The following is a 13,915-nucleotide window of genomic DNA, read 5'->3' on the forward strand; positions in this document are numbered from 1 at the left end:
AATTATCATGCATGCATGTGAACTAAACGTATAGTACTGGCCGGATGTCACATAGAACAGTACATGATGAAATTAACCAAGTAAGAAAATTAACTTCTTCATCGATCATGATGAGCTATATATATCAGTACTTTCTTTTAGGTGAGTAGTTTCGATCATCATCGAGTTGTTGATCTTTAAATAAAAAGACGTTTCTTAATTTGAAGACGCTAGCCCATGCATATTATATATGCAATCGAGGCAATAAATTAGCATCCTAAAATGGTAATTAAGGAATATATATAATTGCGTACGTGCAACTGCATGCATGCATGCATGCAGCTGTAGTAAACTTATATTGGCATGCATTTCAAGCAAGCTGCCAACATGATTCAAATGATAAGCTCATCATGATCAGTATTAATAATTCTCATGATCTTTTTCGGGTTTGGCATGCATCAACCACATCTATTCATCTTGCATGAGTCGTTCTCAATTGGCCGCAACGTACGTACGCACGTTAATTGGTGGTTCAGATTTCGCTTTCGACAGAAAGGTAAAGTCATGCACCCGGATCAAATTACCAAACAAAACCAAATCAAAATGAAAAAATCTACAGCTAGCTAGGCCTAGTTCCAGAATCCATGATATTTGTCTGTTCGTTCGATCGATCGCTAGCTTGCTTTTGCATGCATGAAGTCAAAGATCGATCATAAAAGAAAGAGACGAAAGTATTCTTGCTTTGGTTTTGGTGTACGTGTTGATTGTTTTAACAAATATATATAGTTGCATGCATGTGCAAAAATGAAGTTTATATTTATATACATATATATATATATATATATATATATATATATAATATGCTGCTTTGCCCAAACTACAGTCATAAAGAAGCTAACTAATTATATATAAATGGAAAAAAGAAAAAAGAAAATCATTGGCCGTTCTAAGAAAAGTGATCTTATCCTCAACAATACATGAAGTCATTTTCAAGAATAGTCGAGTCCAGAATTAATAGTAGATCAGGAATTTATATATAATTTAATTTAGAGTACTTTGGAACCTACTAATTTTTCAAAGCTGGATACATAAATATTTAACAGAATATATATTAATATATATTTGGTTTTGGTTTTATTTATATCCTCGGATTCGGGACGTGAAAGGAGGTACATGGTCCCTGCTAGAGAGTAGAGACAAATGGTTTGGGACAAAATGCTCACAGCAAGAAGATAAGAAGGTTTGCACAAGTGACTGCGACAGCTTGGCATTTAGTACTTCCATAAACCAACCGATAACTGTTCGAGGATTAAAACAAATCAATGATGTCTAGACTCGGGTTTAGAGGTAGAAAACAAAGTTTTCCTAGGTACAGCTTAAAACTCATCAGCTAGCTCCGATAATCAATCCGCCATGAATGCCAAAACAGCTACTGCAACTCATGAAGCACCTCTGCATGTATGGATGGCAATTGCAATGTTGTCAAGCATATAACATTTTACCTTTATATTCTGTACGTACAATGATCATGAAATATTTCCCATTATTACTTAGCGTGTGGCCGACTCCATAGCCATACTATCTGTGCATATATGATAAGGGACGAATGTTCATATATATTCATCAATCTTCTGATCTCATGTGATGGGCTTGAAAATAGTGGTCCCCTTTGTAACGACTAAGTAAGGGATTGTAATGGAAAACACCAATGGAAGGGAAATATATGTATATTGATAAGGTGATAAGGCTCTCTTCGAGGGAGCACCTCCAAACAATAGAACAGTACAGAATAGAAATTTCAGACTTCTTTATTCTGCTACCCTAGTTATACTAATATCATGAAATAAGAAAATAACCTTAAGTACTATGGGTTACAATTAAGACACTAAAATTATATAAGGATCTAAGATAGAGTTGGGCCATAGCCCAATGTAAGCCCGGGCCTGGACGCCTTTAGTCTTCATAGCCCATCTTCAGGGCCCATCATGTATATGCCCTTTTAGACTTCTTTTCTAGGGTTATCTCACTGGCCGACACTCTCCCATACTTCATCTTCCTAGTTCAGTTCTTCCCTTGTCGGCGTGTAACAAATCCCCCTTCCATCAAAACACCTTGCCCACAAGGTGTGAGTACTCAACGCACAGTTGGTGATACAGCTCCCATGATGCTTCTTCTTGTGGCTGTCCTTGCCATCAAATCAAGAGTTCAACAAATGGCTTATTTTTCACCTTCTTCATTCGCCTGGTAAGCACTTCCTCAGGCTCCGACTTAAAAACTCCTCTTTTATCTATGGATGGTAGTGTCGAAATGGGGCTGAATTGCTAACCTATCCTCTGTTTTAGTTGTGAGACATGAAACACATCGTGGATCTGAGCAGATTCCAAGAACTGAAGGCGGTAGGTTACCTCTCCAATTTTTTGGACCACTTGAAACGGTCTGTAGAAACGAGGAGAAAACTTGAAGCTTTGGTGATGGTAGATGAAGGATTGTCGGTATGGCTGAACTTTCAAGTAGACCCAATCCTCGATTTGGTGATGTTGTTCCTTTCTACCTTTGTCAGCATAATTTTTCATACATTCTTGAGCCCCAACCAGCATCTGTTTCAACAGGTTCCACAACTGGTCGCAATCACGCAAAGTAATCTCCACCTCTTTGACTCTTGTTATGCCTGTCGTGTAACTAACTAGTCTAGGGGGTTTATACCCATATAAAACCTCAAAGGGTGCGACTTTACTTTATGCATGATGATTAGAATTGTAGCACCATTCTGCTAAGGCAATCCATTTTGACCATTTCTTTGGCTTGTCACCTACGTAGCTCCTCAGGTAGTTCTCCACCCATTCATTGAGTGATCGTTTGTTGACCCTTGGTTTTCAAAGTTCCAAATCAGATTCTTCACTTTTTATTCTTCATTCTGCATCTATTGCTATTTATGTTCTAATTTACGTATATGATATTATTGTTACTGGAACTAATGCCTCTATTGTTTCAGATTTTATTGATGCACTTCATGCTTATTTTCTTGTTAAGGATCTCGGGTCATTACATTTTTTCTTAGGCATTGAAGTATGTCGTAATTCATCTGGTTTATTCTTATCCTAATCCAAATATATTTCTGATTTACTCATTTGGACCAACATGCATAAGTCTTTAACCAGTGTCTACCTTATGTCCTCTTCCACTAAGCTTACTGCCTTAGATGGACCATCCTTTGAAGATCCTCAATTATACCGTAGTGTTGTCGGTAGTCTGCAATATTTGGCTTTCACTCGACTTGACATATCTTTTTCTATTAATAAAGTGTGTCAGTTCATGCACTGTCCTCATGTCCCTCACTAGCAAGCTGTCAAATGAATCTTTTGCTATTTACATCTCACTCAACACTTTGGTCTTTATTTTTCATCAGTCACCACCTCCACTCTCTCTGCCTACTCCGATGTTGACTGAGATGGATGCCCTGATGACCGCAAGTCTACACGTGATTTCTGTATCTACTTTGGATCTCACCTCATTTCTTGGGGCTCTAAAAAGTAGTTAATGCTCGCTCTTCTACTGAGGCTGAGTATAAAGCTATAACAAATACGACTTGTGAAATTTTGTGGTTGCAATCACTGTTGAAGGAGCTTGGGATTTTCCTTTCTAAGCCACCTACTCTATGGTGTGATAATTTAGGTGCAACTTATCTGTTTGTTAATCCTGTCATGCATTCTCGCACCAAACATGTTAAAATTGATTATCACTTTATCTATGATCAGATGGCTGTCAAAGCTCTTCAAGTTTCATTTGTGTCTAGTAAGGATCAACTTGACAATATCTTTACTAAACCACTGTCCACAACGAGATTTAATATTTCACACTCAAGCCTCATTACCTGCCCAATGCCGCCTGATTCGCGGGGGGCTGCTAAGGAGATAAAAACAGAGCATATTCTCGAAGACTCCTCCAATCAGGATAGTGCTGCACATTCGATTGATGGAGACCTGTGTGGCAAATAGAATACTCTAGAATCATTTCTTGTAACCAATTATGTTAGAAAGAATATTCTACAGAGATGTAAAAACTCTTTTAAATACCTTGTAAATCTATTGTACTCGTGAGGCAGGAAACAATAGTCTCTCCTCTGCCATGATGAATGAAATTCTGGTCATTAGGCATTTTCTCAAACGTCTCTTGTGCTCTCTATTTTTCAGTTTTAATAAATCTCAACTCAGATGAGTTGAGATGAGTCCATATTTTAAACGAGGCCCTAGGGTTATCTCACTTGTCGACACTCTCTCATACTTCATCTTCCAATTCAGTTCTTTCCTTGTCGGCATGTAACACCCTCTTTCGAAAAAAAAGCATGGGTTATTTTGTGTTCATCCTTGAACGGTTGAAGTTGTTGAACAAAGTCCGGACTCAAACCAATTATTAGTGCCTGTCCGGTTGTCCCACGTCGAAAGAAAAAGGTTTTCTTTTGACCTACTGATTTAGTGCGATCAACTTGCAAGCATAATAATTATGGACACAGAATGCATCATATCATGATTACAAGCTTATACATAATTACATATGTATTAAATAAACCAAAATCATGGACAATTTGTCTTCAGAGAGAGAGAGAGAAAGAGAGAGAATCCCGTAGTCATAGACTCCAACAAGATTTTCCCTTTTGACCTGGAATGTTCCCAAGAAAGTCACCCACCAAATTAGCTTTAAGGCAGCCTTACTAAATTTGAGATAATTATGTGGTTAAAGGGGATTAAAGCAAGAGGTTCATCCGTCCATGAATTATGGTAAAAAAAGAGCGAGCTAGCATAAACAGCCGGTGCATGCAAGCACTACATGATCAGCACATGAAGAATCAATCTTCTATTATCCCACTCGTTTCTCACATTTCTAAACAGTAAAAACTCTTCCCAAAACTAGTTTTTTGCAGCTACCCTCAACCAACCGCACATCGTAAAAAAAAGTGCATAACAAAGGAGGTGTTAATATTATTCCCGAAAATGCAAAGGTAATGACACCCTGAAAAAACTCGTGAACCACATGATCGATGTACGGCCCCTCAACTCAATGCCTTTAAATCTAATTAAAGATTCAACATCATATCCAAAACGTCTTTTAAGCCCCACCAACTCAAACTGGCCTCGGGCAAGAGAGTGAGCATTCAAAGCTTCTCTCCCACACCCATCGATCCCCCGTTGCTTTGGTTTCTTCCAACCTTCTTTACGTGAATCGCTGCAAATAAATGCCCCGTAGCTCTCGAGCACTTCTCATACGCTCCCTCACTTCACTCCTGCACTTCTGTTCAGTGGCCAACCCAAAATGAGGTTTCAGCTCGTTTACATTGTCTTCGCAGTAGTCGCCTTCTTCTGCACTTTGATCGAATTTGGTCACTCTCGCAGCTTGTCTCAGAGCCCTCAAACTACCATACTGGACGTCGCAGCTTTGATACAAAACACCAAGACCGTTTTCGCGACAACAACATTCGACCAACAAAAGCGGAGCTTCTCAGCCAAGTCTCCGTTCACTCTTCAGCTACATTCGAGAGTTTCTCTTCAGAAACCTTCACACAGGGAGTACAAGTCCCTGACTTTGGCACGACTCGAGCGCGATTCTGCCCGAGTCAGATCTTTGACGACCCGGTTAGATCTGGCACTCACAGGCATCGTCCCATCAGATCTCGAACCGCTAGATAAGAGCAATGGTCGGGGCTTTGAAACCGAGCTCATGAAAGGTCCAGTTGTGTCGGGGACGAGTCAGGGAAGCGGTGAGTACTTCTCTCGAGTCGGAATCGGTGAGCCTCCGAGTCCGGTGTACATGGTGCTCGACACGGGCAGTGATGTCAGCTGGCAACAGTGCGCTCCCTGTGCCGACTGCTACCAGCAAGCCGACCCGATCTTCGAACCGGCTGCTTCGTCTTCGTACTCGCCGCTCTTGTGCGAGACCCGGCAATGCAAGTCCCTCGACGTGTCCGAGTGCCGTAACGGTACTTGTCTCTATGAGGTATCCTACGGCGACGGCTCGTATACCGTCGGGGATTTCGTCACAGAGACCATCACGCTCGGCTCTGCTTCGGTTAACAACGTAGCCATCGGCTGCGGCCACAATAATGAAGGCCTGTTCATCGGCGCGGCAGGTTTACTCGGACTCGGTGGTGGCTCGCTCTCGTTCCCGTCTCAGCTCAATGCCTCTTCCTTCTCGTACTGCCTTGTGGACCGCGACTCCGACTCAGCCTCGACCCTCGAGTTCCACTCAACTATCCCTCGTGACGCCATTACGGCGCCTTTGCGTCGTAACCCCCAACTCGATACGTTCTACTATCTCGGCATGACTGGAATCAGTGTCGGAGGCGAGTTGCTCTCGATTCCCGAGTCCATCTTTCAGATCGACGACAGCGGAAACGGTGGAATCATTGTCGACTCGGGCACGGCCGTGACTCGGCTCCAGACCGACGCCTACAACTCGGTCCGCGATGCCTTCGTCAAGCGAACACGGAACTTGCCGTCCGCCGAAGGCGTGGCGCTGTTCGACACGTGCTACAACCTGTCTTCGAGGACCAGCGTGGTGGTCCCAACAATGAAATTTCATTTTCCAGACGGGAAAGAGTTAACGTTACCGGCAAAGAATTACCTCATACCGGTTGACTCGGTCGGGACGTTTTGTCTGGCGTTCGCGTCCACTCCATCGTCGTTGTCGATAATCGGGAATGTGCAACAGCAAGGGACTCGTGTCGGCTTCGACCTCGCTGATTCCCTGATTGGGTTCTCACCTAACAGATGCTAGAAGTAGATGCCTGTTTGATGGGATTTCCACTTGAATGTAGAAGGCATGTCATGTTTGACGATAACGTTTGCTCTTTTGGTTGGATGGTTGGTGATTTTGTCAAGAAAACAGAACAGTTGAATTAAAAAAGATTGCATATTTATGGTCGTCATGTACTGTATATGGGTTTTACCACCGCTGTGTTTTTGGTTTTTGTAAGCGAAAGACAATCAAATTATTTCGCTAAGTTTAATTTTATGTTATATCTTGCAGCGGAGAAACGTATTACCATTAATATCTAAACAAAATCGCTGGTCTCACTGTCCCTTTGCATATTCTCTGCTATTGTCAAAACTTTGATTATTATAATCTGAATATGGCAGCTTCCATCAACTTAAGCACCGGATTATTGTTTTCTTTGAATGTTCATCTGAAATAGAGATCCACTATTCTTTTCAGTTCTTTAGCTATTTAACTGACTAGTTGGAAATTTATTGGAGAAACCGATACCATCTTTCTTGAAGGTTGTATTTCAGATTTCATTGGAGTGCTCTTCTTTACTCTCTCTTTTTCTCTGTTCTTAACGTTTCGTGTCATTGTTCGTCATTTGAAATAATTTCATCTGGGACTTTCTCTACAGCATCTGCTTAGATGTCAAAACAGGAATCATGCAAATGTTTATCTAACAGGTTTGTTTCCATTTACATTATATTCGTGGATTGGCTGCTGCTACTCATTTGCGGTTTGTTTTCATAATCTTTTATATGAGATTGTAGTAGCATGTATTTCTTTTATGTTTTGTTGGTTTAGGAACTTGGTGAGGACAAAGCATATATGAGTGAGACAGACCATATTGGCCTTCATCTGTTGTTCCTTTGTCTTGGTAAGTTACCCACATCTGCCCTTCTGCAGTAAATATTTAATATAAAATTGGGTTATTTCTGGTTTATCCGTTTCATTATAAGTAGATTGGAGTGATGAAATTATCAAGGGACGTTTGTTAACATGCTTTGTGCTACTGTTATCCATATAATCAGAGTGGTTCTTTGTTTCTATATTACTAGTGTTACCCATATACTCGGAGTGGAATTGGTCTCATATAGCGTTAATTCTCTTGCAGTGGACTTTTCATCCTTTCTTTTTCTCAGAGCAAAAGAATCATACCTTTCTGTTGTGGGCTTATCCTTACAGGTACCCTAAGCAGTTTGCTTGGCTACTTGCTGTGATTTAGAACCTCCTGATTATAGGCTCTCGCTAGCGTTACATAGTCGAGAATCGATTAGTAATAGAAGGATTCTGTTCTGGTCTTGAATTGTTATAATTTGTTTTAGTGGTTGTGACTGATCTATTCCTTTGCAGGTATATTGTTAAAGGTTTATTAGGCTGTGGTTAGACTCACAGACAGAACCAGACCCAAACCCAAAGCCACCACCTCCTCCCCTCCCGAACCAGACCCACATTGCCCCATCCACCACCAAAACCACCACCATTGCCACCATTACCACCACCTGAACCATACCCTCCACCTTGGCCTGCACCGCTGCCATCACCGATACAGATTGCTTCGATGGACTCCAGATACCATTTTGTGGGCCTCCGACGTCGGTTATCCTTCGGCGACTGGTAATTTTCTTTGTTAACTCAGGGATTTTTTGCAGAAAATCCGTTAAACTCAGGGCCTCCTTCAGATCTGTGTTTTTTTACCTTAAGAGAATGAAGAGGGAACAATAGAGAACAGTGGGTTTTGACAATTACGACGAAGCACGATGCAGTTTCGTCCTAGTTGGAAGGAGAGAGATGGTTGAAAGTTGAATAAAAAACTTTCATTTTTACAAAAGAGGAAGGAAATATCTTTCGTATTTCTAAGCGTAGCAAAATGATAGCTAAGTTCATGTATCTAGGGGGGGCGATAGCTTCATGGGTGGTTAAGGGGATTGAGGATTGTTTAGAACTTAACTGCCATGAAGGTTTCTTCAGAGAGCTAAGGATGGGTAATGGAGTTTTTAGCATTCAACATCATGTTAATGCAAGGGGCAGTTTTCTGCAGCTCTTTGAATTTCGAAATGGAAGGAGGAAAGGTTTATTGGTGATTTCGGAGGACGCAAATGGCATTAGATGGAAAGGCTTTCTGTAGTCCATTCTAAGTGTCACTGAATCCAAAGCTATTATTAGAAGTGAGGAGTTTGGTGATGGAAAAGCAGTGGGAAGGCCTTCCTCAATCAAAGATGCTTCTTATGCAGAGGTGTTGAGGTCACTGGCGGGTAGTTAGGCTGAGATCAGCTCAGTGGTAGAAAGAAATGGCAATGCACTTGTAGGAGACAAAAGACCTCAGGTGACATTGGGAGAGTTGGAGGGAGTCTTGTGGGATGTCAAATCCCAATTGAAGGGAGTTATGGATTATGTAAGAGATCTAATGATTAAAGTGGATAAGGGGCTGGACCTAGTTGTGGGTACAAGTGTGCTACCAAGTGTGCGGGAAAGTGTGCAGGCAAAGGGTGTGTCAACGATAAGGTCATTGGACGCTGTCATCTTTGTTCAGGCCAGTGTCACTATGCCTTCTGAGGGAACTGTAGGGTCTCAGGCACCAGTTGCAGATGGAGTTGGTCCTTTTGTCCAAGAGTTCATTTGTAGTTGAAGATGAGGGTCCCTCCAAGGTCTCGAGTATTTTGGAAGATACAGTCGAGCCTCTTGTAGAAGATGCAAATGAGGTAACAGAAGGTAATGCTTCCCCTCTTGAGGAAGAAGTACGGCAAGGATCGTCGAGAGGTGGAGCAAATACACACAGTGTTGATGGAGAGGAGGAATCTGCAATGGTAACAGATGGAGGGGACAACAACCATATTTATGTCGAGCAACCATTTGGCGTGAAGGATTTGTCATTGGTGCCTCGTGTGGGGGAAGGTTTAGAATTGTTGTTGGTACCTCGTGTGGGGGAAGGTTTAGAGTCGGGAGTGCAGTTGAGTATTGTGGTTGGGGATAATATTGTTTCCCTGGTTTATCTTCCTCCGATCAACGATATAACGGGTTCAACATCGGATTTGATTCTGAATAAAGATAACGAGTTTCTACAAATCTTGGGACTTTCATATGAAGAACATGGAGAATATGAAGACCAATTTAAAACACTACTCACTGCAATCGAGGCGAGCCACGCGCTTGAAACCAAATCTAAGTTTAAGAAAAGTAGGGAGTTGAAGAATCTTTCATGGGCAATTAACTACGATGCTAAGGGAGGTAGCTCAAGTCCAGGGAAGGGTAAAGGGAGGGCTTTGTGATGTTCGGGTTGAGGATTAGTTTTAAGGAATCTAAGGGAAGGGGTCGGGGAGGTGTAATGATAGTTTTTCAATTCGGGTTTGGTGTATTTTGGGTTGGTTTTTATGGGCTTTTGGGTCATTATGGGCTTTCTTGTATGGGCTAGGTGTTTTTCTTGTATATATTTAGTATACTTGGTTACTCCTATTGATATATATATATATATATATATATAATATTTTTACTTATAAAAAAAAATATAATGCGGTCTTAGCTAGGACATATTCGAGTCAAAGAGGAAGGTTTGAGATATGACCCTCCTTTTTTAGATTCACGAGGATGTGGTGCACACATAAGTCTTTTACAACAGTCATCTCGAATAATTGGAACCAACCAATTCATGGGGGAGGCTTCATGAAATTTGCTGCTAAAGTAAAAAGGTTGAAAACAAGCATGATCTTGAATTTGCAATTGCAGGCTAAGCAACTAGAGTTGGAACAATTTTTGCTTCAAGAAGAAATTCTTCTCAAGTAGAAATCGTGCGTGAAATGGCTAAAAGAAGGAGACTCGAACTCTTAATTTTTTCATGCAACTCTACAGACTAAAAGGAATAGAGGGATATTACAACATATGACGCTGGAAGATGGAACGAAACTCAATTCTCCCCAGGAGATTCATGAGGAAGCTGTTAATTACTTTCAATCTGCTCTTAGTACAGAAGGGGTTCATCATATGGACAATTGGAAGGATCTCTTTCAATTAGTTATCACAGAGGAGGAAAATGCTGCTCTTTGTCAAAGTCCTTCGTTGGAGGAAGTAAAAACTGCTCTGTTTGACATTTAAGAAGATAGCAGTCCGGGACCTGACGGATTTGGTTCTTGTTTTTTTTATGCATTGTTGGGATATTATCAAAGAAGACCTAGAAGTTGCCGTTGAATTTCATGGTTCTCTCCTCTTCCCAAACTTTATTACTCCACTTTTATTGTTATTGTTCCAAAAGAAGACAACCACTCGAGTTTTGTTAAATTCAGGCCCATTAGTTTGTGCATGGTGGTGTATAAAGAATTCTTTAAGATTCTGGTTAATAGGCTCAGTCCTTTACTTCATAAAATTGTCTCAAAAGAACAAGCTCGTCGTGCGCACAACAATGTTTCTACTTGGAATGAAAGCTCCCTGTTCTGGAGATATCAATCTAGATAATAAGCCTGTCATGCGCACAACAAGAACCTTAGAAATTTTTTTTATAAATAACACTGCAAAGGTTAATGGGGCTGAATTTATCAAAGCTTTGAGGATTAGGAACCTTTGGAATTAGAAAAATATAAGATGCAAAGTAAAATCTTGGCAGAGGAGAACCAGTAAAAAAATCCCTGGCCACCTCTACAACCTCCTCTTTGACAATATCCCAATAATCATGAAAAAAAGCCGAACCAAATCCATCCGGACCTGGGCTACTCTGTCTAGGAATAGAAAGAATAGCATTCCTTACCTCCACCTCTGTAGGCGCACTACATAAAACCAGTTTTTCCTCCTCAGAAACTATAGGAAAAATAATCTCATCAATCTCTGCTCTTCTGCTAGGCCTGTCGCCAGTTAGAAAGGAATGGAAGTAACGCACAACACCCTCATGTATAGCTTCGGGAGACTCAAGTACTTCCCCATCCGCAAACGACAACGACAACCATTTCTTTTTGGCCTGTTGAACTATACGAATTTCCTCTCTTTTCCTAGGCTTCCAGCTCAATTTTAGTGAGAAAAAATTCTTCCTCTAGTTCTGGTGAGTGCCCTCCCTGAAGTTGGACCTCCAGTCCTTCCATGCGTTCCTCTAGTATCTTAATATTGTGATCAACACGCCCAAACACCTGCCGGTTCCAATTTCGGATGGCCAACTTAGCTCTTTTGAGTTTTATCGCAAATCGAGCTAAACCCGTGCCCTAAGCCTCGTCCCTCCAAGAATCCTCAATACATTTTCGAAAATCATGATGAGTGCACCACATATTTTGGAATCAGAAAGGTGATGGTCCATATCTAAAGTCCTCCCTTTGAAACCGAATTACCATCGGGTTATGATCCGAAGACTTTCGATTGCCATACTCATAAAAAGTGTCCGGAAAATTCTGTAGAAGAGATGCATTTGAGAGAGGTCGATCCAGTTTTGCCCAGCTTCTGGATGAGCCATCATGTCCATTACACCAAGACATGTTCCTACCATTCACTCCAATATCCAGAAGGCTACAACCATCTAGACAATTATTGAACTCCTCCATAGCCAATAAAGGCCTCGAATTACCACCAATGCGTTCAGTATCATCCCGTATTATGTTAAAGTCGCCCGTTACTAGCCAAGGAATATCCTCCCTCTTAGCAAGCTCCAGGTCTCTCCAAATCTCACGACGATCAGATTGACAACATTTTGCATAAACAAAAGACAAAAAAAAAAAAAAACCTTCTCTTCAAAGCTAAAAAACCCAGAAATGAGTTGATCAGACATATGAGCAAACTCAAACTTCAATTTCTCACTCCAAAAAATCCAAAGCTTCCCCCCCCCCCCCAAGATTCATTGGCACGATAGTTTGAAAAACTCAAAAAACTCGCCCATCTAAGCATCATATTCTCCTCGGTGAACGGTTCAGAAATAACCTCAATAGAAGGCACCAATTCCCTCACAAGCTTCTTTAATCTACTTCTTGATGTACCCAACCCCAGCACGTTCCAAACTAAAATTGTCTTAATCATAAATTGAGTTTATTTGGACGGGTGATCACCTGATGAGATTTCTCTGCACTTTGCCCATTAGCATTTGGTTTTGCAAGGTGAATCTGCAAATTCTTATTTGAACTATAGCCTTTTTCCAAAGGTAATTTTTCCAGAGCATTTACCTCCTCCTCCCAATCAGATTCACACTCATGAGGAACATGCGAAGTCGAGAATCGACATTCTTTTTCCAGTATTTTTGAAACCACATCATGAGACTGCGATAATCACACCATAGCAGGCCCTTCTACTAGCAACATATTTGCCTCCTGTACAACCAAACACTGACCAACATTGATCTGGTCAACTTGCACATTTTCAACAGTAGGTTCTTCCACATGCTTGTCCTCTTGATGTTCCTCACGCACACCCCCTAATCCCACAAGATCATTAACCTCTTCATGCACTATTTCCCCTTCTTCCAAGTCCCTCTGAGGAGCCACCGTGTTCACAGCCACTATTGCCAATTCAATATCAACTGCAACACTCTGTTTTTCATCAAGACTACTCTGTTTTGCATTATCGTCTTTACATACTTTCTTTGAACTTTCGTGATCCTTCTTGTCCTTCTCCCTAGCAACTACCTCTACCCGATCTAGTTTTTTCATGCGCCAAACTTCTTGTTGAGGACCATTCTGTTCCTTATGTTTTTCATTAACACCGCTAGGTAGTTTCTTCTCCCCTACTCGACATACCACCTTTGAATGTCCTTGTCTATGACATGTATCACAATAAAAACCTTGTTTTTCATACCTTACTTCTTGCCAGATTTTATGGTTTACAGAGACAACAATCGGGAACCACTCCACCTAGTCTGCCAATAAATCCACCTCCACACACAACCTTGCACCCGTAGCCCAAGTTCGATTTATCGTAGCATTGTCAATTTCCAGATATTGCCCAAAACTCGTAGCTAGGATCTGTAAGCTGTCAGATCTATACATATGCATCGGAAGACCTAGAAGAAATATCCATTGAGGGGCTAGAGATGGCTCCTTGTTCAAATTAAAATCCTTCATCCAGTGGAAGAGACGAAAGGAACTCCCAACCAAAGCCCTACCTTCTCTCGCCCATCCATGCAAAAAATCTCTCCCGTTCCTCATCTGGATCAACACATGGAAATCATCCATGAAACTAATAGTCGGTATCTCTGACAGACCCCACGTCTTGATAATCGAAAGTC

The 13,915-nt window shown here is 41.3% G+C and overlaps 1 protein-coding gene across 1 annotated transcript; it reads left to right on the forward strand.

Annotated features, from left to right (window-relative positions):
- Positions 1-4,986: 4,986 nt before the first annotated feature.
- LOC108993295 (protein ASPARTIC PROTEASE IN GUARD CELL 1) lies at positions 4,987-7,059 on the forward strand. The gene has a single exon (XM_018968160.2). The coding sequence runs from the start codon at positions 5,287-5,289 to the stop codon at positions 6,745-6,747; it is 1,461 nt and encodes a 486-aa protein (XP_018823705.1). The 5' UTR covers positions 4,987-5,286; the 3' UTR covers positions 6,748-7,059.
- The last annotated feature ends 6,856 nt before the right edge of the window (positions 7,060-13,915 follow it).

Source organism: Juglans regia, chromosome 6 (genome assembly GCF_001411555.2).
Source record: "Juglans regia cultivar Chandler chromosome 6, Walnut 2.0, whole genome shotgun sequence".
Classification (NCBI taxonomy): Eukaryota; Viridiplantae; Streptophyta; class Magnoliopsida; order Fagales; family Juglandaceae; genus Juglans; species Juglans regia.